At 53.1% G+C, this 24,095-nt stretch overlaps 1 protein-coding gene across 1 annotated transcript; it reads left to right on the forward strand.

Moving 5' to 3' along the window:
* Positions 1–1,780: 1,780 nt before the first annotated feature.
* On the forward strand, positions 1,781–17,674 carry LOC100898724 (uncharacterized). The gene is made up of 10 exons (XM_029113199.1): positions 1,781–1,895; positions 2,781–2,963; positions 7,662–7,932; positions 8,354–8,564; positions 11,506–11,653; positions 13,251–13,409; positions 13,810–13,983; positions 16,013–16,285; positions 16,458–16,463; positions 17,433–17,674. Exons 1-10 carry the CDS (start codon positions 1,781–1,783, stop codon positions 17,672–17,674), a joined length of 1,782 nt encoding a protein of 593 aa, XP_028969032.1.
* The last annotated feature ends 6,421 nt before the right edge of the window (positions 17,675–24,095 follow it).

Genomic DNA, 24,095 nt, shown 5'->3' on the forward strand with positions numbered 1-24,095 from the left:
ACCGCGGGGAAATGAGTGAGAGAATCTCGAGGAAGAAAATACCGTCGAGATGAAAACATTATACTTCTGGAGAGGGTCGTCCTACGGCAGCATCTGTAGCTCGGACACCCCGATATCAAATGATCCGCGTAAGGAGCTACAGAGTCGTCGCGACAAAATATTGTTTTGTCATCCCGAGCGAATTTCCATTCGGATGAGTCCAAACTTTCTTTTCCATCCGTTTCCTTAGCCCCTGAGGCAGCTTCGCTCTCGTGAGACTTCGTCGGCAACATGCTGGAGTTGCTCGAAGTCAGAGCAATCGCTCGTTGCGACCAGTGGAAATTCCGGTCGAAGGGACCACTTTGGCGGAAATAGCGACAGCGAAGGCTTCCAGTTCATCGGTCGAGTCGAGCCGGGCCGTCGGTCGTCCCTTCCTCGCTCGCCTTCGTCGGCGACAACATCGACTTCGAACATTTTCCGTTCAGGTGGAGTGAACGATGCGGGGAAATTAGAGCTGAGTTTGCAACTCTCTTTTCTGGCTTCATTGCTGCCCTCGTTGCTGCTGCGGCTGCTGCCATCACCACTTCTTCTTCTACGAGAGTGGCAACTCTCGCTCCAATCGAGCAAAAGCAATTTTCCCCGAGGTTCGTCCCTTGACGGACCGATGAACGAACGAATTGCCGTCGCTTGTCCGACCGTCTTCGGACGAACAGACGGGCAGATGGCTGCTCATGGAGCTGCAGCGATGGATAACTGCTATTGATTTTCTTTCTGACGACGAAATTCCTCCGCGAGAACGCGACGCGAGATGACACTCATATCGGAGCTGGCGGCGGTGAGATGGGTGAGCTAAGAACGCGGCCGACGAAATGTGGAGAAGTGCCATAGCGTTTAATGCGCCGATCTATACAGCGGGATGGGAAACTTGAAGCCCGACGGTGCCGCCACCGGGCTCACTCAGCCTCGATCCCACTTGAGAAAACTGCCGGACGAGTGCCAGGCGGGGCAGGCATTCAGCCTGGACGAGCCGGGGGCGCCCCCTGGACGGGATCCTGAATGGGGCTCGGGACGAGAACCCGACGAGATCTTGAGTCGGGAGCGATACGGGCAAGATGAGCAGCAGCAGTGAGAGACGGGGAAGGATCGGGATTTCGTTTTGGTCGTCTTCTTGCCGAAGTCCAATCGAGTCCGCTCACTATTCAATTAGCGCAGAGATTTGTTTGAATTTTTTCTATTGGACTTCAGTTATTTCGTGCCCCACTACGAGGCACTGCTGGCGATCGTCGTTCCCGTCGCGCTCGGATTACCGATTTTAGACGAGTCTACGTCTCTGTATCGTTACATCTGTCGAACAGAGAGGAATCCAGGAATGCATTGAGCAGACGCCCCGTTTCTGCAAGAACTATCTGCTGGTGGCGCGTAAGCGCTCATTCGCGACCGCGCTCCCCGCCGTGAAGGGGGGGGGCGAAACTAAGTGGCCAACTTTGTCTGAGGGCGTTTTAGCGTCTAACCGAATTAGAGTCGGGTGGCTTTCCCTCGCTGACGACGCGGCCGAGACAGACGCACTTCGCTAACCGCTGGCGCCGCAGAAAAAAGACGAAAGCTCTACATATATGGCATGAGCGGAGCGACACATTTCTCCCCTGCTCGTCAGGTCCAGGTCTTGAATCCTCGCAGAGACTTCGATGGATGAACCTCTGAGGCAAACTCAGGCGCGGACCCTCAAGAAATCGTTGCTGTTCCGAGGAGCATTTCTGAGAATCTACAACTCGGGGATTGCTGCTCTCCCGTATCGTTCAATATGTCCGCCTCTGAAACGAAAATTTCGATATACTTCGTATGCAGATGGAACCGGGCGAGAGTTCTCACTCTCGAGCGCCCACCTCATCCACCGGAGCGCCGACGGCTCGACAAGGGTTCGTCAGAGTGGGAAGTTCTCGTCAATACAACGACTCTTCTCCGCGACACTTCCGGTTCCGGGCGTCGCAGGATCGTAGTTTTTCACCGAGAAGAAAGACCGATTCTCCCTCAAATGATCTCCCGCTTGTTCCGGAGGAACAGAGGAAACACCGAACAATGATGTGACATGGTTTGTTCCTCCGGCGTCATCGCTGGCTTACTTGTCTGGTTGACTTGCCGCTCCTTCTTTAGTTGTTTTCTGTCTGCCAACACCGCGTTCTCTGATCTTCCCTTTTTCCAAGCGCGTGAATGGGCGCTCTTGCTCGGAGCTCCGCTCGTAAAACCTGCCATGCCGTCATGCGTTCGGTCTACGGGAGTGTTTATTAAACGCCTTCGCCGCTGCTCCGAACAACGACATCGTCGGCGCAAGCGATAGGCAAAGGGAAAGACAACGGTGGGTGGCTTGTAGTAATTTTCGCTAGAAAGGAGCAATGAAATCGCCCGGACGACTGAGAACATCGTGCCGCGTCCAAATTGACTGAAAGCCTGACAGCTCTGAGATCGCACAAGAAAATCTCGCGAATTATCTCATAACAGGCAGTTCCGTCCAATGTGCGGACATCATGACAGCCAGTCTGGGAAACGTGACTGCCGCCGGACCCCGTAGGCTCGGAGCATATCGAAGGCCATTATCGGTCGTGGTATTTCAGATTTAGTGGACGGTAGAAAAAATTACGATTCTCGTACTCACCCAGAAGCGTCGATTTCAGACCTATCTAAGTAGTGTCTATTAGTACTTCTCACCGCGTGTCTAATGATTGATCCGAGATTGATACTTGTGAATAACCGTCGAACGGTCGCCTTTCTCATAGAGAGCTCACATCGTTTTGTTCCAATTGCAGACATTGTGAGGCACCGCGCAGCGACGATGGGAGGCTGGCGGCCGAACGCGCATGGCGTTCGGCTCCCCCAACTTCGATTGCTGCTTCGAACACCTCGGCCCCCTCAACCCCCTGTGAGCTTCCTCCACGCTCTCCTGATCTGTCTAGCAACATTGTCGGCGTTCGCGTACGGCAACAATGTCCGTGAGTATATATCTCCGCTCTCGTTTTTTTTTTGGCGCTCTGAGATTTCGTACGGGCCTTGTCAGGAAGGCCGTATGTTGCGACCACCATCACTGCGATCACGGAGTCTTTCAGCCGCTCAGGCCAGGGGGCGAAACTCCCGATTCCTAGAGCGGCATCTATTCCATTCGGCACAAAGGAATCTCCCCTCGTTGCCTCTTTTCTTCACTCTGGCCTGATCCGCTCAAAGTATCCTAACCACGAACCTTCACCATTACCGGAATCATCAGCATCGGGCTATCGTTGAATGCGACTCGCTGTCTCCATTTCAGTCGGTCGAAGCCAATCAGGTTGCGAAGAAAGAAGGGGGATGGGGGCAATGGGATGTGTCGGTGATCCGTGAGCACAACAGGTTTGATTCGGTACTAATTGAAGGGAACTCATCCGAACGGACTCCCAGGCCGCGGTTCCATCAACAGCCTGTTGGACGCTTCCGACCTCCCAATATTCTTCCCGAATTCATAATTCCGAGAACACGGCGTTCCATCCCTAAACAGATGTTTAGAGGCTTCCGACGAGCCTAAATCGAACGCGCGCAGATTCCTCCTTCCGTTTAGTATTCAGATGCCACAGGTGATTATTTCCACGGAAGCGTCACCGCCCGGCATTGTCGGCACCCGTTTACTGCCAGCAGCGGCAAGTAGACGCGCGTCGATTCGCGCTGCGGTTTTTTCCGCCTACTGGTAGGGCCTTTTTCCGCGCTAACTGGTGCTTGTTAGTTCGAGCCCGGGTCTCCGCCGGCGAGGCCTTTAGCCTGTTTAACTAATGGCACATAGTTGGGAGCGACTTTCGAGACGTGCCTACCTAAACGTTGGGCTTTGCGCGTTCGAGCTAGTTGGTCGAAAGTTGACAAAGTGGCACAAACTCGCAGGGAAAGTTGGACAAACGCTTGTTTTTAGCCAAGAGTGAGACTGGGCTCATTAAGGCATTGTGTCTCTGCTTCGACTTGCTCCTAGCCGGATCGACTCCGGAGCTCGCTTCCGGGAAATGGGAACCGACACGGAGCAACTCCCGAAAATGGAAAACACGCTTCCCGTGACTCGGTCGATGAGGCCTGCCCCGTCACTCCGACGACTAGTCCCCATAGTTGGAATCGAGAGTCGATTCTCGGGGTTCTCTTTCGTGACTCGGCTCTCGCCATACCCGATGTGCGGACTCTTTGTGTGGCTTCGCTCTATTCTGGTGTACCCTCGCCACTTTGCTTGTCTCGTATGAGGACTTCTTTGCTGTCGAGCTGTCCACTGTGTTATTCCTTAATTAATTTCCTCCTGTCGAGCGAGGGAGCTGGCGAACATTGGACCAACTCGCGGACCCTCCGGACTGACCCCGGGTCGTTATCGCTACAGGGCTGGTCGGTCGGGGGCCGTGTGAATGTACAGAGACTTCATAACGTGAATTTGAAGGAGGAGAAGCGCCGCCGCGGACTCTCTTCGATGCAGGGTCAAGCCGGGGGAATTTTTCATCCCGCGCTGAGGTAAGAACTCGAACGACCATGGTTCTATGTACAACCGACGGACTTCCTGATGACAGCCCCATTCCTGTGCAAGCCATCAGGATCAGTGGGGGCACTTCGCAGTGATTTGAAATCCTAGCACGTGGCTAGAGCATTCGAATCCTTCCATTGATCCTGAATTCTTTTCGTTTCCGGCAACACTGAATTTAAACCCCAATTTGAGACACCAGTCGTATGAGCTCGTGTGGATCCCATAATGTCGGGACGAGCTCTCAACCGTCGCCCCGCTTGGCCGAGGCAGGAATGATGTAGCCAGCGACGATTTAGGTTGACTATTCCCATGTGATGATGGCGAGTTCCGGGTGAGAAATTCGATCACTTGTCGTCCTCTATCGGTGGGCTTCCTGTCTTGCCGAACTCCCCACCTGGCTCATACATATCTGTGGGAGCAGAGGGTGGTGCAAAGCGAAAAAAAATCTTTCGGGGAATAACTTGCCCGCTCGTATCCGTTGGCAAACTGTTCTGTGCATCGATACGGAGAGAACGAGAACCTGCGAGGAGGGCGCGTCATGAAGAAATATTGGGCCTCAAAAAGTTTTATTGGCCATCTCCGAAGTTCACGGCGGGCCGAGTTGGTTGTGAAAACTGAGAGGGAATTCGCCTTGCCCTCTAGAACTCCCTTTCGTGTCTAGCACTTGTCGAATCTGTTCACAAATTCTGATTCAGGAGCCACCCGGCGAACACCGGAGAGGATAATTGCTACAGCGACGTTTGCACGGAGTCTTGACAGATTCTCAAGCGGAAAAAGATCGACACTATTCCGATACTTCCGTGTAGGATTTGGGAAAGTACCGTGTCTTCCGGTATCAAGTATTCAAACGACAGGATTCCCGAGATTATCATTTCAACCCGTTCGCTGAAGCGAGCTGCCCCGCGTCGAAGACCCCGCTCCCGCGAATTCCTCTCCGCTCGGGAGAATGAGCGGCCCATTCGCTTTGAGAGCGAGCGGAAGGCGCAGAAATGAAATGAGGAAAGCCTCATTACGCCGACCCCTTCCATGGCAAGCTTCGCTGTTTCGGAGGGAGGTGGAATCGGCGGAGATGCTGTCTGAAGTCAAGGGAGATGCCTCCTGCAAGCTTCAACTCGGAGAGCCGTTCGCGGAAACCTCATCCAGACACTCGCCAACGCGGCGAACAATCTTCCTCTGATGCTTCAAGCACTCGGCTATCCGAGGAGACGGTTCAACTGCAGCGAATCAAGCCAAAAGAGCTTCCGGTCTGGACCTTTCATCGAATTCAATAAGTACCGTGGTCTCAGCGAGTGGACTGCGGTGAGAATGGAAAACACTGCCGCTCCATCCGCCACGTTGAATGGGGCCGACTCACGACGACGCGCGCCCTCAGTTATGAATATGCAAATCCGACCTTGGGTTGAGGGGGTGTCTTCGCTAATCACGGCGTTTCCCCTTCTGCCTCGCCACACTGTTGAAGCGCCTCCGACCGGGTGACTTTGACGACGAGGGTCAGTGCTCTTGCAGAAACGAAGATTCCCATCGTTCGATCTCCGGAAGGCGAAGCTCGGATATTTATTTTTCCGAATCGTTCACGCCTGATCGAATACTCCGGGAGTCCCTACGATTCCGCTCCGTTTCTTTGACCTAAGCGACGGCTCGATGTATCTGTACGAACTCGCTCGGACGCCAGGCTTCCAAAGACACCCAAGGAGTCGCAAGCGCTGCTCGGGAGCGCTGTCATACATGGGGAATCGAGACCTCCGGTGGAATAATATCCATCCAAGACCCTTTTCCTCCGCCAGCATCTACATATATCTTCAGGCTTTCCCGATTTGCCCTCTCCGCGTGCGGTACTGACTGGTGGAAGATGACCGCTATGGAGCCGCTCCTGAAGCCGACGCGTATGCGAGAGATGTCGGTCGTGGAAGTGCTGCGACGGTCGCAATTTCCCCGTTGAGGTCTTCGTCCTTCATAGAGTAACTCCGTGCCCGGCTGTTTAGCATAGCAGATTGCCATTCTTTTTTGTCAAAGAATCGATGTATCGGCTGAGCCGATCACCATAGAGCTCTCAGCTGCCGGTTTGCCTCTAGGCTCGGACTAGTAGGAATAATCCTCTCGATCTAGAGTTTTCCCCGGCCGCTCTTCCCATCCCAGTGATTTTCCGTTCGGTCCTGGTTTGTCATCAGAAATTCCTCCCAGTGCCCCTTAAGGCAGGATAGTCCCGCTCCTGTCCATTCCATAAAAGGGTCTCGGGCCCCAAGGCTTCTGGGGGAGGGGGGGAAAGACCGCTTCACACCGGAAGTACCTCATGCTTTTGTTCAGGCCCGGGTCGACGGACTCTCACGGAGTCTGAACTGCGCGGTACGTGGGCAATCTTCGGAAGCAACCTGGAAGGCTTTTCATGGTCACGACGACGTGACGATCCTCGAAGCACATTCTCTCTCGTTGCAAGAGCGCATTCATCACGCAATAGCTATTTCCTCCGTATCCCATCTATTTGTTGCTCAGCCTCCTTCATTGTTCATGACAGCGCCAGCGCGCAGGAAGGGGGCAGGCCGGCCGGCTGTCTTCATGATCCGTGGGAGCCGCTGCACATGTGATCTCTCCACGGAAACACGGGATCAATCGGAGTACCGATAAAATCTCCCGCGAAAAGCTCGGAGGACTGATCGCAAGAATCCGTGTTGCTTGTTGCTCATGAGCGACGCGGTGCTCGGATTTCGCGGAATCACACATTCTCACACGAACTCTCTGCTCTCCGCGTGAGCGACTCGCGGTCGTAATCGACGGAATTTTCCCCCGGCTCAGGCTACTTGCTGCGGCTCATCTGAAGCGAATGGTGCTCTCATCGGGAGCAGCCGTTTGACTCTTGAATTCATTATAATGGCCAATGATGATCCACGAAATTGACCCCTAAGGGCATTGTACTCCAACAATGGTCCATCCGTTTGCTTTCCGGTAGCGGTGAGTCCCCGACTCGACCGTTCCTCAAGAATTTATTTCTCTTCGTTCTCCATCTTCTCTTTGAGTCGTCGTCGTCGTTGTGGTGGTGGTCGTCGACGATGTCACCGACATCCGGCTCTGGGAGAGCATCCGAAATCCATCCGAAGTCAAGTTCATTTCTCAGCGGCATGACCTTGAAGGCACGAATGTCATCGGTTCGATATCCGAGACTGTCTTTGATTTATTGCAGCAAAATTTTTCACGCATCTGAAGACGATGCAGAAGTCCGTCTGTGACGGCGATCTGCTTCACATCAAGTGCCCACGCAACACCTCGATCACGTTCAACACAGTGTTCTACGGACGCAACGCTTCCTACGGCAGGATGTGCCCCTCGAGTGGTCGATCGACGACGGTGAACTCAGACGAAACCACATGCATCTGGAAAGGGGCACTCCCGCTGCTCGTGGAGGCGTGCAAGAACCAACAGGAATGCAAGGTCAATCCACAGAAAGAATTCAGGTTAGCTCAAAGTAGACTCGTCGAAATTCGTTGTTCCCCCACACAGAGATCGGGCAGAAAACTGTCAAAGCCTCCGCACAGCACTGAGAGAGGCCGGAACATTGCAACCGACTTTCTCCCCCATCGTCCTTCCCGCCTACTCCCGTCTCCCATCCCACTCTCCCGAGTTTTTGGAAACGTCTTGCGTCTCTCGGAAGCCTCGGGAAGATGACCACCCCTTGTCCGGATTCCGCCCCGAGAGGAGACCGTCGACATCGGCGCGGCGAACCGTCCTTCAGGATTGTAGGGGCTCCGTCCGGGATTGCGTATTGCCTGAGTGAACGACATGTCGATCGGTCGCCGCTCTCGATAGCAGCCGAACCCTAGTCGGTAGTCTGATCGGAGTCGACCCGAAATCTCACGCTGTTTGCACTCTTTACAGACAGCGCGACCCGTGTCCTCACATCAAGAAAGCAACCGATGTGTCGTACCAATGCAGACCAAATTTATTTCTTCACAAAACTGTTTGCCATGGCGAGAAGATGCTTCTGAAATGCCAGGGCAAACAGAGGAGATTGTTGATTTTCTCAGCATTTTTTGGAGCCACCAAGCTTGGAGTGACGGAATGCCATCAGCAAGACGACATTGCCAAGGTAGGTGGAGTACAACCTCACGACTTTTCTTCAACTCTTGGAGAGCTCGCTCGCGCCGAGCCGCCGTTTCTGTTCTGTTTTGCGCGACGCCGGCTCGAACAGAGGCCCGAAGATTCCAGCCGGCATTCTATTCTCCTCTCTTGTCTGCGTTGCCGGTAGGAGTTGGATCGGATCCAAGCGAGTGCCCGACCGACCGACGACGGAGCGAAAGCCTCTGGGTCGAAACTGACTGAGCTGCGTCAAAGTTCGAGTGTTTGCATGTGATAGCCGGCCGGCTTTTAATCAACGCCGCCGTCTGTGGATAAAGTCGATAGCGAGTCGTAGCACTTTGTTACGCTGCTCTGGGGCAAATCCCCACTGATATGGAGGTCACCGGCCAGAGCGGCAGCCTCCTTATCCAGATTCGCTCCCCACCGTCCCGGGAACGCCGAGGCCGTTGTACACGTCACGCCATCGAGCGGAAGGGACTGACCGTTCGAGAGACCGCGGGACTGGCTGTTTGATACCTACCTTCCAGGCGAGATTTCTCTATTCGTGGGAGAGAAGAGAACTGGGAGGTGACTAGAGGTCCGCTTCGAAAGACCTCGCCGATAGCATCGAATCCGATCGTTCCGTCTAAAGACGCGATCAGTGGCCTGGTCGTCAAAGAGCCCATTCATTCGGAATTGTCTCTATAAATAATTTACGTAGGATTCAACGGTCCCTTCTAGCTCGTCTGTCTGTCCGTCTGGCTGGTCGATCCATTCGAGGAGCGAAATGAGCTACCAATCAGGAGGGTCGTTTTCCCTACGATGAGCGTTTGCAATTAAGGGGATATCGAGTAAATCGATAATAATTTCAATCGTTCCTCGGCTCGTCCGCTTCCTCATGTTTTGAAGCTCTCTGTGCGGAAGCGTTTAGAATGACTTGTTCCTGTCATCGCTCAACCGATCGTGAAGCCAGGGAGTCCGGACAGGAATCTCCGCTGCGAGATTTCCGAATTGATTCTGCGCCAACGATCTCGCCAATCGACGGCGATTCTCCTTTGACTCAATCCCCAGATCCAAATCAGCCAGATTCGCCGATGGTTGCCGGTGGAATAGGAATACCGTCGCGATAGCATGGAGGGGGCTGACGAGGAATTTCACAGCTTTGATCTCTGTGTATGGAATGCATCGGTCGGGTTCCCGCCCATAGCGGCCTCCAGGCCACTCATAGGCGGTACCTTGGAGATGTGGTCTTCCGCTGTGTGCTTGGAAATCGCGCGGTCTTTCCGAACCGAGGCTCCTCGTAACATTGAGTGCGTGCCTAGAGATCGGCGATCCCGGAGTCGAGAGAGTGTATCGGTCAGTTGTTTTCCGTTCGATCAGCTGGTTTTCCATCAGCTGATTGGTCGGTCGGTGGTCGGTCACTTATTCAATATGTTTAAGGAAATGAAGCGGGCCAACCTAATACCCAGCGAGACTCTCCAGCGACTAGATGTTCCCGCGGCGGACGGCGATATAATGGAAAAGATGCTGTGAGGGTGTGCTGGAATATATTAGTACTTGCTACGCATGGAGTCCATCCATTTTGATTACAGTCAGTGGCCCTTGTTTCGCTCGACCCTTGTTCATCCTTTTCATAACGCCTTCCCCCTCCCTCCTCGGCAGAAGCGGCGTCTGTCCGCCCCGATCCATCGATGGGAGAATGTTATCGCTGGGCTCCCGCTCCCCGCCATAATTCCATCTCGCTCACTCGCGTCGAAACGCCTTGCCAGCGTGGGCCAGCCGTCCAGTAACGCCCTCTTGTCATGAATATGTATCGCAGATTATACAATGTGCGCCTGCGATATTCGATATCTACCACTGCTCCGGCGCCACCGTGGCCAGCCCGGAGCCGTCAGCGCGAGCCGTAACGTGAATCCTTCTTTCGCTCGGTCATGGACTCTCGAGGAGCTTGTGCCGCTGTCCGTCCCTCCGACTTCGAGTCGGTCATTTCTCGCTCATTTGCCCTCCGCGACTCCACTCGGAGCGCCGAGTTCCCGCCTCTTGCCCCCGAAGGGCTGTCCGTGGCTGGCGCGAAGCGTCGAAGCTTCCACATCGTTCCCGTAACGGCTTTAGTGTCGATATTATATCATGTTCGAGCGCAAATATTTGCAAAACGCTTTACCAACAACATTTCCGGAGAGGAACAAGGGAAAATGCGAAAAGGAAGATGCCACGGCCTGCTCCGAAGCCGAGTCGATGTACCCACGCGAGCCGCGGTGTTCGTCGCCGCACACCGAGCTGGTGTGTTCGACTGACGAGCGAAACGGACACTCAGTGGGCCAGGATGCTCGTTGAAGTTGGAGACAAAGTTCACCCTTGCCAAGCTCCGTTGATGTCGAGTCCCCTGTCAGGACACGTTGACGGCGATGCTCAGTACGGAAGATGTACGTCGCACTCGTCGTCGAGCTCAGGCCACCGAATATCTATTCAGGCATGCATGATGGCATTCATCCACTCATTCATGCTTCCAGCCATCTCCTCCGACAACAACCGAATTCTCCGGCAGCTAGACAAACAAATCCACTCACAATGCCCGGGCAAAGCCCGTTGTCGGTGTGCTAAGCTCCCTGCGACGTCCTTTATGATTAGAATTTCGGCGTTGATTTGTGATACCAGAAACCCAACCTTTTTCCTTGATCGTATGGAGGCAGCCGCGCTCATGCGTAGAATTTCGATGGAGCCGGTCATCCCGCTCGAGTCGTTCTGTATCGAACGGTTGCACCGAACCGTATTATAAAGCCATTCGAAACCACTCGTCTGATCGATCGGTCGCGAGCTTGACCGATTGTCCTTCCGCAAGACAAGTCTTGGAGCAGGGTCGGGAGACGTGACGAATCACTTCTCGTGTATTTTTCCTCTGTAATCGTTGTGTGACTTTATCGTGCATGCGTTCGTTCGAAAGCGCCCGCCTCTCATCGCGTCTTCTTCGACAGGAATGCAGCGCACCAGGAGCCACAGACACGGTACTCACGGAGTGCCAGGGACGAAGGAGGTGCCAACTAATCGCCAGCCAGGAGCGCTTTGGAAGGATCTTCTGCGTCAAACAGGCAGCCATTTTCTTACGAGTAGTCTACACTTGCGGTGAGTAGCAGCGAAGCTTCCATCACGATCTGGGAGCTGTCGGACATCTCGAGCTTCGAATGGGAATCGCTCCGGGTGTGTGTCTGCAATGAGACCAGAAGCTGCGCGGTTGAGACCAAGTTCGGTGGTAACTTCTCCACTGAGAGAGCGCAACGCTGTTCCGAAGGCTCTCGGAGCGAGCCTTTCCGCTCCGTGCATCTTTTTAAGTGCCTCTGGAAAAGCCTTCCTGGCTCTCTCGAGCAGGATCCGGACCGTGCTCATTCAGCGAGTTCGGTACATCGGCTCCGGGGAGAGCGTTCCTCAAGCGCTATATTGATTAGCTAGAGCTTGCTTCTGTCGAGCGAGCATCTCGTGGAGATTTATCCTGGAGATCGTCTCTCGTCGATCGCATGCCCCGGCGAGATACGGTCGAGATTCTTTCCGCTTGCCATGAGTGTTCATCTCACAGTCGTCTGTACGCTCGATCGCATTCAAGCGTGGTACCGGTGAAGCATTTCTCCGGCGAGAAACTGACTCCGAAGCATCGAGAGCGCATTCAGGCAGAGTTGCTCAACCTAGCTGTCGGACGGCCTCGCGAAAACGTTGCGGATCCGGCTGGAACTCTCGGTCCCTGGAACATCGGCGAGCGGGGCAACTGGCTCGATTGCGACCGACCACGCCCTCATCATGGGCGAATACGGCCGGGAAAGCGTTGCGTCGGTCGGGAAGTCGCAACGCGCGAGGCGGGAAAAAGGCGACTCCGCCGCGCCTGGTAAATAACAAGCGACGACTTATCTCATACGGAGAATACTTTTGCAAGGATCCGGAGACCGGGTCAAACGGCTCGATAAGCGCTCATTCCTCGTGAGTTCTGGATCATGAAAGCCTGGCCGGCTACACATATGAGGAGCGACTTGTGGCCCAGACGTGGCATCACAAGGACCGCGCGGAGGAACAATAAAATTTATGTGACACAAACGCAAGCCCTGGCTAGCGGAAATGCGCGAATTCCCTCCATGCGCTGGCTCTCTCAGGTTGGGAAAGCCACGACGTCGTACCGTCAACCTACTTCTGCGAAAGCGCGTTCACGCTAACGCTCCACACGCATCTCGAAGGCGCTTGCGATGAAAAGGAAGTGCTCTGAAAAGGAAGTTGGGGCGGGAAGAGAGTTCGCGCGAAAAAAGACCGTTACCTCGTAAGAACGCAATCTGCATAGCGCATACGAAGGACGGGCTCGTGGACGGAGGAACGAGCGACAATGATTCAATGAACAACGGCATCGTCGCCCTCGCTGGCATCGGTAGCAGCGCACCGGCGGGCAGCATCAGTTTTCCCTGGAGGGTTTTTTCCTGCCTCGTCAAGGCGGATTTGTCGAGTTTCCGCCGTTTTTCCCGAAGACCGCTAACCCCGCTCGACAACAGCCGCCTACCGGTCCTTGCGAAATCCGCGTAGCTCACGATCCTGTCGGCCGCGACTCTCGCTCAGTTTCTCCCTTGGTTGCGTGCCGCCTCTCGGAACAGTGAGCGTGTGTGTAGATCGAAAGCGTGGTATGCCTCGAGCTCGGGACGAACATCAAATTTACCGTCCTGAAAATTTATTCTGTCGATAATCGTTTCAGTATCACGTGAAATTCTCAAGGAGTACGATAACGAAGATGAAGAATTCACAACCGACGACTACGTCTCATCACCGCCCTCGTCCTCGACGGCATCGGTCCCAACCTCACCGCTTGTTCCGATGACGTCATTGCCCAAATCTGCGAGCGACTTCTCTGCAGGTGAGTTTCGGCATCGTGTTTCGGTCGTTCAGCTCGGCTCCCGATAATCCTCGACGGTCGACCCAAACGTATCTCTAAAAGTTCGTCCGAAACCAGCTTCTACCGCATTGCGCCTGAGCCGATCTAAATTATCACAACTCCTGAGCAATTCGTTCCTTCTGCTTCTACCAATATATAGTTTCCCTCTTCCCCTGTCGGCCCCGTTCCTGGTGACGCTGCTGTCAAGGAGCGAGATCGCTGCTCCTTGACAACAGCTCTTTGTTCGACAGGATTCGCAATGTTATACTGGATATATTTTTTTCTCGTTCCTGTTCTTCGCCCCTTGGTTCGTGAATATTTTAAGAGAGTGTCCCGAAACAAAGCGAATGTGTTTTTTGTCTCTTCTCGGCTCAATATCTAGCCAACGGAGCTTCACCTCCTCCTGTCGTTCCGCAAGCGCCTCCTGCTCCCACGCCGGGAGTTGAGGAGAGCCCCGACAAAACTCTTCCGAACGGGACGTCGATCATCTACAGTGTTCCGATTCCTGGATCGGCGGGGGACTCGGTGAAACTACGCGAAGTTATCGATGGTTCGGGTGAGTTGCGCAGAACCAACGGAGTAGACATCCCTCGTCCAGACCCTCCTTCGACTTTATGTGTGTCTTGTTTTTGACGAACTTCCGCATGAATCCTCAATGCTCGCCTCCATCGACTCGGAGGATCTCGACTGTACCTTGCCACGATTCCAGGGAGTTCCTTCGAAATTCCGGGGAAAACCCTCGACAGCAAAGGAGATCTCTACGGTTGCCTGTCGCGACGATAACACGGTCGTTGGGGCCAAATTCCTCATGCGCTACCGGTCTCCGTTAAGATTCATTGTTGGGTCTCCCAAACTCGATCACCTCAGTATGAAGGCGACCACTCGCTCTACTGATGTCTTCGCGTGTCTCCGCGCGGCCCTGCTTGCGTATTCGTAGCTCCCCCTGGCTTCCTTTTCCGAGGCATACCCACCTTCTCCCGTGCCCCCCCCCCCCCGTTCGATCTGACTGACAATGAGAGAATGCCAAATGATAGAGATGGGCCGGGACTTTCAAAGTATCTCGGTCAAGAAGTCGCAGCAGGACAACCGGGTTTCGAGATAGTTCCCGGGAAACCTGGATGCAATCGGCAACGTCCTCGAGTCTCCGGAGGAAACCCTCTCATCGTCCATACCCTGGTTGCCGAATTTCTCCAGCTCCGATTTAATAGCCTGAGTGAGCCGTGTAACTTGAAGGCCTCCGATCGGCGTGACCATCTCCTCGGTTTCAAATTTTCGAGCACTACGGAGCGATTTAGTTAGCTCCACGAAAGTTCTGAAGACAAGACGGTGCAAGTTGAAGGAGCTTGCGCAATCCAATCTCAAGGCTTTCAGGCTTTATTTGTCTCCATTCAACGATTTTGAGCGCCTCTCCAGACTCGTTGGGACGAAATATAAGGGATTACCTCCAAGAGGAGGAATGTCACCGCCGCTCTCGCTCCCGATGCCCTTTCGACGCCACTCGTGTTCAGGAGATTTTTATTCTGAGAAGAATAATCGCCTCACCGCTCAAGATCGGAGATCTCATCGGATCTCAGCCTTCACTCTATGATGAAATCGATAGATCAAAATCGGGAGCCGCCTCCTGTGACTGCTGGGGACGTGACGGTTATCGCGCCTGAGCATACATTCGAGGAAGGACTTCCATCTATCTTTGGTTCTGATGATATCACAAATAAAAAGTCGTATTCACTTACACGGTCGTTCCATTAGTCAATCAGCCGATCGGTCTCTGGGTGCTCGCTGTCTCTCGGTCTGCTGTGTCTTCGAGAATCGCCTCAATTCCTCACGCTGTTCAGACGATCGCCTGTCGAATGGAGGAGGCCCTTAATGAGCCAGATAGCTAAGCAGCCGACCTTTCGGGTCACCGGCCAGCTAGGCAGCTCACCAGCCAGCCAGTCAGTCAGTCAACCAACCTACCAACCAGTCGTTCAGTCAATCGGGTCGAATCGCTGGCTATTGTCGTAACCATTGTTGACTGTCCAGAACTGTCCAATGGGTGTATGGGTAATTTATATACGATGCCTTGTCACCACGACTGAGCGTTCCGGCCTGGAGAGATGTTGTGACGAGCCGACTGTTTACCGAGGGCCTGGTGACTTTGACTCAAAGAAAACACGCGAGCTTACTCTACGAAGCAATCACCGAAGCGCGACGACGAACAATTTTGGTCGTAGTTCAGACCTGCTCCACCGTCAGCGCAGAATCGAGAGCATGACATTCTGGGAACTGCGACCGACCATGGAGTGTCTCGCGAAGATCTATTTCGAAATTTTTGTAGAGCAGCCCTGAACGGGTGCCGTAGGGGAGAAGTGGATGCCTCCGAGCTGATTTCAGGGATTCGATGGCTCTCGAGTAGATTGGATTCTTATTTTCGCAGTGTTCGATTTGACTGATTTTGATTTGGTATTGAGTTTCTCTTCTTCTGCTTCGGCTGTGATAAATAGCTGCTGGGGCGAGGCTTGAGGCTGGCGAGAGATGAGTGATTGCGTCAGATTCAGATCTGATCGATTCGATTCCTAAACGATATTGCCTCACTTCACTTGCAGCCAACAACGGCCAGCTACGGTCTTCGATGTCCACTTCGACTCGAGGAGCAGGAAGCAATCCGCCAGCTTCCGCACCACAGAGTCCCGGACTATCGGGTATCATTGAGCTTTTGGCCAATATAAAAAGCGTGCCTAAGCATCAGCTAGTGGTTTTCGCGGCTGGAACCGGAGTTTGTGTGTGCCTCGTCTTCAGCATGGTCTGTCTGATAGGATCACTGCAGAAAGGCAAACGGAAAAAACAGCAACGGAAGAAGTTGGTCGTGCTCACACCAAGTAAGTGACCCTATACGCTGTAGCAGCTGTACGTAGGAGGCGAATTGTCTGCTGGAAAGAGCTAAACACGGATAACGTTCGCGGAGTGCTTCTGGAGCGAGTGCGGATCAGTTGTTGTCGACTTTGCCAGCTGTTGGCTAGCTGGCGGACAGCTGCTCCGGCCGTCAGACAGTCACTTGTGGGGTCACTTTATAACCGGCCCCTGCGACAGACCGAGCGGCATCAGCTCAAAGAGGATCCTGCTGTGAAGGGAAATCAAGCGAAACGCTACCCGGAGAAAATTGTCCCGCAGGAAACGATCATCGGTCGCCTGAGTAGTAATTTGTTCGCGTGGATTCATCTCACGAGCTGGGAAATGTCTACGTGTACGGTATCGATCGCTATCCAAACTTGCGGTGCGAATGCAGCGCAATCCTGACGATCGGTGCTAGCGTGTCGGAAGTGGGCTACGACCTTAGGCTCGAGAAGGATTTACCGGTGGGCGAACGGACAGTCGGCGACTCCGTAAGCCGACTCGTGCCCACCGATAAAATGGTCGCTCGAGCTTATTTCTTCGTCCGAATAAGGCACGAGAGCGAATTGGTCTTACAGCTGACTGATTGGGTAGGCAGGCGGATCTTCTCGAAAGCTCCACGAAGTCGCCAAGAAAGATCAAGAATCCCTATTGGATCTGACGGGTCACCCGTCGAGGACTAATCAGTCGAATTTCAGCTCTTCAGCCTAAATATCTCATTTCTTCATGCGGATTTCTCAAATGCCTACAGTCGTCCCGGAGGGACTCGATCTCGGTGGTCGGCGCCGAATTTCCCCACCGTATTTTTTATGTCCTTCCGCAGTCCCTCTCGGTCGCTTTCTCGACTATTATCGCCGGAAGGGCAAGCGCCATTTCCTGTGTAACATAGACGATATGACCTTCCGAGGCCGTCTAAACTATGCAAAAAATTGAACGGAGAAGAGGCTCCGATGCTGCCCCGTCACAGGAAGTAACACATCTTCTGCGTGCAATGTTTCGGCATGAGGCTCTCAATCGCTCGTCGATGTACTCTCAGGGCTTCTATGCAGAAGATTCGGAGAGTGTTTTCCATCCCGAATGTCTATCCATCCATTTCATCGCTTGTAAACTCAATATGTATGTCCTCGTTTTCAGGCGAGTTCGACGATATGGGCGAAGCAAGCGACACCCTATCAATGGGACACATAGCACCTCCCACGCTAACGTCGACGCTGCACCGAGCGTCCCAGGGGAGTCTCCTCGGAGGAACGCTGCCCAGACACAGTCAGAGCGCAGCACTTCACATGACCAGCCCGGGCTCGAACCCGGGCACGATGCGTCGGATCCCGACCGACACCCATCCACGAGCCCCTCAAGGCAGCTTCTACTATAGTTAGTCAAAGGCGGGTGATCTCTCTAATTGAATGAAAGACACCGATTGCCGTTCACCAATCCACTAACCCAATACGTTCACTAGCAACGAGCACAAAATATCGAGCTGCACGCGTGGAATGTCACAAATTTCAGCCGAAGGTGGTCTGTCATCGTTCGTTGTCTCCTTCTAAGTGAGACCCGCGTATTGTCTCTCATCGTGGTTCCGAATGAGGGACCTAATCAATTATTATTATTATTAGCGAATCGTGCCAGGAACATGTCGTGATCCACCTTCGGCTTCAGTCGAGCGCACTCAAGGCGCACCGCCGTGCGAGCCTGGATAGCAACAATCGGTGCTCCTGTATATTATTGTAACATACTAGCATCAAATTTCTGTTCGCGTGAATGAAGGACTCGATCACCGGTGAAGACGATGACGCCGGATGAGTGATGAACCGATGATTCAAAATATCATTGGGGAGCCTTGCGAATGGAACAAGTCGAGGAGTTACATGAATATATCACAGTGCAGATTTCGGGCACTCCGTACTTTTTCTATACTACTCACGTTGAGACCACACACCTGCAATTTCTTGTAAATACGACACGGCTGTGTGACAATGAAATTATTATACTTATTAAAAAATTAAATAAACAAGTGTTGCAACTTCGAAATAGGCTCGTCAATGCGGGATTGAGGTACAGAAGAATAGAATTCTGCTTAAACTTCCTCGCTGGCATTGCGGCTCGTGCAACCGACCACAGGGATGAAAGGACGGTTTCCCTAGCGCGAAGGAGACGGAGGATTGGGCGCCACGGCATTCGATCATAGTTTTGCCTGAGATCACGTATGCGAACCACTCAGGAGGAGATCCATTCCCCTCCAGGCGACCGAGGTCTATATCGTGGCATCCTGGGAAATGGTGTTCTTCAAAGTCCCCGTGCATACGAATCCCGGTATCCCCTCCCGCTCCCGTCACCTTATTCCTATTCAAAGGTTTTCCTGAAGAAGCGTACATGGAGTTCGACCAATAGCTATGCAGGATTTTATTCTCGTTCGCAATTAGTTCTATTCACCAGACTTCCACAACGCCGTTCCTCGTCCCCCCTCCCCCACCTTCCACCGCGCTCCTGGAGATACCGGATCATACGGAGTGTCTGGCCCGAAGTCAGTTCGTCAGCTTGTAAAAAGCCATAAAGTAATAAAAGTTCACTCGAACAGTCTCCCTACGCATGAGCGCTAGCAGCGGCGCTCGTTCAGGAGCTTATCCCATGCGCTGATGGCGAAGTGAAAGTCTGTGAAGCTCGCCCGCTCCGACGCTCAAGCTGCAGTCTCATTGAATGACCCATATCGCCCGTTGGTGTCCGTTGCTAGCGTTCGTTTGGTTTCCGTGAGAGCCGAGAGGAAGCTTTGCGAAACTCATTATGACGTCGAGTAGCAATACCAGCAGCAGCATCAACACAAGGAGCGGCGTCAGGGTGAGGAAGACGAAGAAGACAACCCCGTCGTCATAGTCAGAGGCGGGCGGTTAAGGCTCGTTACACGGGGAGAAGATTGCAGGATAAGCTTTCTTGACGGCGGCGTCTTACGTGAGTAAGCAGGATAATGATACGAGGACTGCTGCTGCTGCGCATCGGCGGCTTTCTGTGGCTAGCCTGTAATCCATCGATTACTTGTCAGACAAACCGATAGCCGGCGTAGAAATTCGCCGCCTAAATTCTTGCTGCTCTTGAAGGCGTCGAGATTCCGCCGAGAACGTCGCAAGGGATCTCCGTGAGCCATATGAGGCTCCGCGAAAATATTCGCAGTGGAGACGTCCATGCAGATTCATAGGAACTGATTTATTCCGACGCTCCGCAGCATTCCGGGAATTTTTACATCCGTCGTATCCGGGACTCGGACTCTTGCTCCTCGGAAGAGACTCGCTCTTGGAAAAGGGAACCGAGCGGAATCCGACTCGAAGCTAACTGAGTATTTAAATGCGTTTAACCCTCCCGGCTTGTTCGGAACCCTGCCGGTGTTATAACAACACCAGTCCCACTGAGCCCCGAGGTTCGTTAGGCGAGCCCGGTCCCCTCTAAACTAATAAACTAATTCTCTTTCATGTTTGACGTTTTCCGCGCCCGAGGGCAGGTCGGCGCCCGAGCAGAGATTCGTGGCGTGAAGTTATTCACTAGCTCACTCCGGCAAGCCGATACAGCGAGCGTCAGTGTTGAAAATGATCACGTTCGACGCCGGCGGTAACAGCTGCTATCGGAGGACCCCTGCATGGGAATTCAACGAGCTATTGCCAACAATAAATATAGCGTGTCGATGACAGAGGATCATGACGGAAAGTATCTTGGAGGTTTCCCGCCAGGAGCTACCGGGGCTCCCACCCTTCACCCCTGCTCGGAAATGCCGAGCCGTTCAATCCGTCTGCTCGGTCATCCAGCGCACATGCATCGTTCGAATTTCAGAGAGATCTCGGAAAGCTTCGCTGAACGCTGGGGAGGGTAGTCCGCCGTCACTGTGTCAAGGTATCGAATAAACCTCGAGCTCGGACTCTCGATGACTCTTTGTTAATTCTCCATTTGTTTCAGGGATGAATCTTAAGAGTTTGCGTCGCAAGCGTGGAATGAAAAAAGAAGTACGAAAACGTAGATTATAATGGAGCTCGTGCAGATCTTTCATCAAAGCCCGTTCTTTCATCTATTCAAAAATAATCTGGCTCCGGTTCGACTTGAGCGGATACTCCGAGATCGAGCTGCAACCGCCGATTCAATGTACGGAGTGCTCGGCTCCCACATTTTCCCGCGGAGTTAAGCGGAGCTTATGATCCTGGCAAAGGGCCGGTGCCATATCTTTCATCATCATATATAATAAATATATGATATATATGTATGTATGTATGTTTTTATGTATTAAAGCACAACCAAGACGGCAGATGGTCATCTGGCCTAGATACCCTTGCTGCTGCAGCAGAGCCAATCCGGTGATTCTTCTCTCTGGAAATTCACGCTGCGGAGAGTCATCTAAAACGCATCAACATCATTTTGAAGATTACACAATGATGACGTCTCAAGGCCATTTCTCGACGGTCGACAGGTGCCGCCGACTGGCCGACCGACTGTCCGCCCGCTCCAATGCCGGATGACCTCCTGAAAGCGGAAATATTGCGTTTGGGTGGATAGAAAGTCAGAGGACGGCAAGATATGATACCGGGGTTCGGAAATAATTCCCCAGATAGCTCATGGCTTCGTCCAACGGATCCCAGTTCGTTCTTCTTTGAATCGAGAGCAAACCGACTGAATCGTAGAGCCGGCTCCTTGATGTTCTAATCAAGGGCGCGCACAGAGGTAGGGTGGTTGCGATAGCAACGGATGTGATCGAGCGCCGGAAGTAATTCATATTATTCTGTCGGTACATTTGTCCTTTATTATATTTAGGTACCTAAAAATATGCAGCAATCCACATTATGTTCGTTGGTGAGACGACGCGGAGAATGATTCGCGCGTGAATTCTTCGGGACTCGAAATCGTTTTGCATCCAAGGCGAGATTGATTCCTCAAAATACAGGTTGGGGTCCGACTCTAGTGCTCGATCGCGCAGGCTTGTATATGGCATTGCTAGATTGAGTTCTGGCGATGTCGAAGAACACGAACACACAATTCACCACGGCATCATGATCTAGGCTCTCCACAGGCTCGGAATGCGTTCGGCAGGTTGCCTCTGGTCAGCTCTCTCGGCGTCATCGAGGCTAAATATTTGTGATAGGATCCGAAGTTTCGGAGTTTCAAGCATCGATAAGTGCTGGAGTTGCCTCACGGTCAATGAGGCGCGGATGGCGCAAGAAACAAGAATGGGAATCTTTTGAACGGCGTCTCGCACGCCCGAGTAGGTTCCTGGTAAGCCCAGTAAAATTACGCTTTTCTCCTTGGGTTTCTCACGACGTACAAAAATAAGTTTTCTCTCAACGCCTGACTGGCTTCAAACATAATTAGGAGGATTTGAGATAAGAGCCGATGTTTTCTCGCGATGCTGTTTTGGCGGAGTGTTTGCATAAAGCTGGCCGTAGCTTCGAGCGCTCGAAGGGGTTAGCTCTCCCCGACCCACATAGGATCTCGGAAAGTATGCATAAAACAACGGACATCGGACCGCCGAGGCTCCAATGTAGGGCCTATGAGCCTCTGGAGCATCGAGCATGAGTTTTCAAAACCGATGCGACCGAACAAAAATCGGCAATCCTCGAAGAAGTCTCCCGAGACCGCCCGGCGAAGTTTCAGTTGGAGCTTCTCCAGCTCACGAGCTTCTGTGCCGGAGAAGGACCCTTTCAAGAATTTATTTGCCGTCCCGACTCGCTCTTCTGTTAGAATGCTTCCATCCCTCTCCGACTGTCAGAACCTTAACTCAGTGAGACTCCAATGATGGGTCACGTTGACATCGATTGCTTCCGTCCGCTGTCTACCGAGAGAGAACGTTCATCGCGAAGGACGTATAAGTATAGTAAGACGCTCTGCCTGATAATGAGGAGTCTTTCTCCATTTATCATACGACTCGACATGCTGCGCAGCGCGGACAGCTCCCCTTTCTTTCTCGCTTGCATCTGAGAGATGGTCATACGAGAATGGGATTTTTTAGGAGAAGCTGCGATGAGGACCCCTGCTCCATGAAACGCTTGACCGCGGTGCGGTACGAATGAGCAGGCCTCCGATTCTAAAATGACCAGTAATTTTGCTTAAGGCACGTGTCCCGAGTCGGTCCATCGAGCGCTTGCTTTCGCTCGACTCCGTTGGGATCAGACCAGAAATCTGAGGGCAGTGTTCGAATCCCTTCCGGAATGTCATGCGACTGAAGATCCGTCGCTCGTGAGGGAACTCTTCGAAAAGAAAGTTGGGATGGGAGAAGGCTCAACTCCCGAACGGGGTAGACTAGCTGACGAGAGCAGGAATGAGAGCCGGGGCGTAGGACAGGGGAGATAAAAGAAGTCCCGAGAGGGCTTTTCAACGGGCCACGAGATGCGTTTGTCGGTTTTGAAAGAGGCCGTCTGTCGTCCGCTCGTCCTCGGTCGCGATAGCAGCAGTTGAAACGAAGGAAAACCTTCCACAGCGACTACTTGCGGAAACCGCTTCGGCTACAACAACACCGACAAGATCCCGGGACGAAGCTCATCCGAATTTCTCGTCCAGCACGGCACGCACTCCTCGTCGGCCAAAAATAGTCGGCGTCGGGGTCCGAGCCCGAGCGAATAGCTGCAGGAGGAGCAAGAAAGTGCGAGAGAAAGAGAGAGCGGGTAGGAGCAGATGATTCCAGTGGTCATGGTGAGACCTTGTGGTCTTGGCAGCCACTGCTAGTGTGGTCGGGACTCGCGAATGTTGGCCAAACAGTTGCTTCGTCGGAGCACGCAAGGCTCCCGGCGCATAGGAGGTGGGAGCGGCGCGGCCGCGAGAAAGTAGTTCCTCATTAGTTGCCAGTCGTTGCTAGTTCATCCATCAGACAGGTGTCGCGTTAGCCTAACTGTACACAGACTGTAATTGTCTGGCCCCGTCGTCGTCGTTTCCAGGCTCTCCTGTTCCACTGTGTTTTCTTTCCATTCAGCCATCTGCTCCATCTCTTTGTCTCGCTCGACCGATGTCTGCGACGGAGCCCATGACGATCGGAAGAATCTTGAATCGAGAGGATCGATCGGTCGATTAAGATTTCCGCCCGCCGCGCTCTATGCCCCGGTGTCTTCACGGTCGAGGAAAATCGCCTCGAGGTCAAAAGCAGGGGAAACACGACGCGACAATGTACCGATGCTTCTTTCCTCCCAGCACCGATTTCGGGAGAGGGACTGGATCATCTGAGGCAGGATTCAGCACAACGTCACTCTCACAGGGGCTCTTCTCTGACCCACCGAACGTAATCCATTGCGTTCCACATTGGACTATGTATCAGACGACTTGTCCACTTCCATGACTTCTTGTTCCACTCTCCAGAAAGCCCGTGCTGTAACACCGCCCGAGGCTCTCTCTTGGCCTCACAGCTCAAATTACTTCTACAAACTGGGATAAATGGCGGATGAATCGCCGTGTGGGCGGAGTCCCCTGCTCGAGTTTGTTCAGGGAAACTTTATCTTTCTCGAATACTGCTGCGCAAGTTCCGGGAGCCGAAGTCAGGTAGAACAAGGGAGTCGCTCTCCTCCGCTCACAGCCTGGAAAGCGGAACGGACCTTATGAGCGAGCAAATGAATGCGTGAGCGATTTCGCCCAACGAGTCGCAGGGTGAAGTAGTGAAACGACATCCATCTCAGCGGCCTGTTCGTTATCCAGAACTTGCGCTTCGGCCAAAACTAGAAGTCATTTTTCCGAAAGTCACTGAGTCAAGAATGATTTAGAGACTGCTCGGCTGCGGCGGTCGTCGTCGTGTTGCCTTGCTATTAGAGACTTACCGGCTCGATGGCAACACTGCGCGCCAGTGTGCAG

Source organism: Galendromus occidentalis, unplaced genomic scaffold (genome assembly GCF_000255335.2).
Source record: "Galendromus occidentalis unplaced genomic scaffold, Mocc_1.1 scf7180000075399, whole genome shotgun sequence".
NCBI lineage: Eukaryota > Metazoa > Arthropoda > Arachnida > Mesostigmata > Phytoseiidae > Galendromus > Galendromus occidentalis.

What these genes read in the sequence shown, in the direction of transcription:
- LOC100898724 (XM_029113199.1), top strand. Translation starts at nt 1,781, where the DNA reads ATGTCCGCCTCTGAAACGAAAATTTCGATATACTTCGTATGCAGATGG. An exon ending in AATCCACAGAAAGAATTCAG is followed by an intron (nt 7,933 to 8,353) that starts GTTAGCTCAAAG and finishes CACTCTTTACAG; the next exon opens with ACAGCGCGACCCGTGTCCTC. An exon ending in ACGAGTAGTCTACACTTGCG is followed by an intron (nt 11,654 to 13,250) that starts GTGAGTAGCAGC and finishes TAATCGTTTCAG; the next exon opens with TATCACGTGAAATTCTCAAG.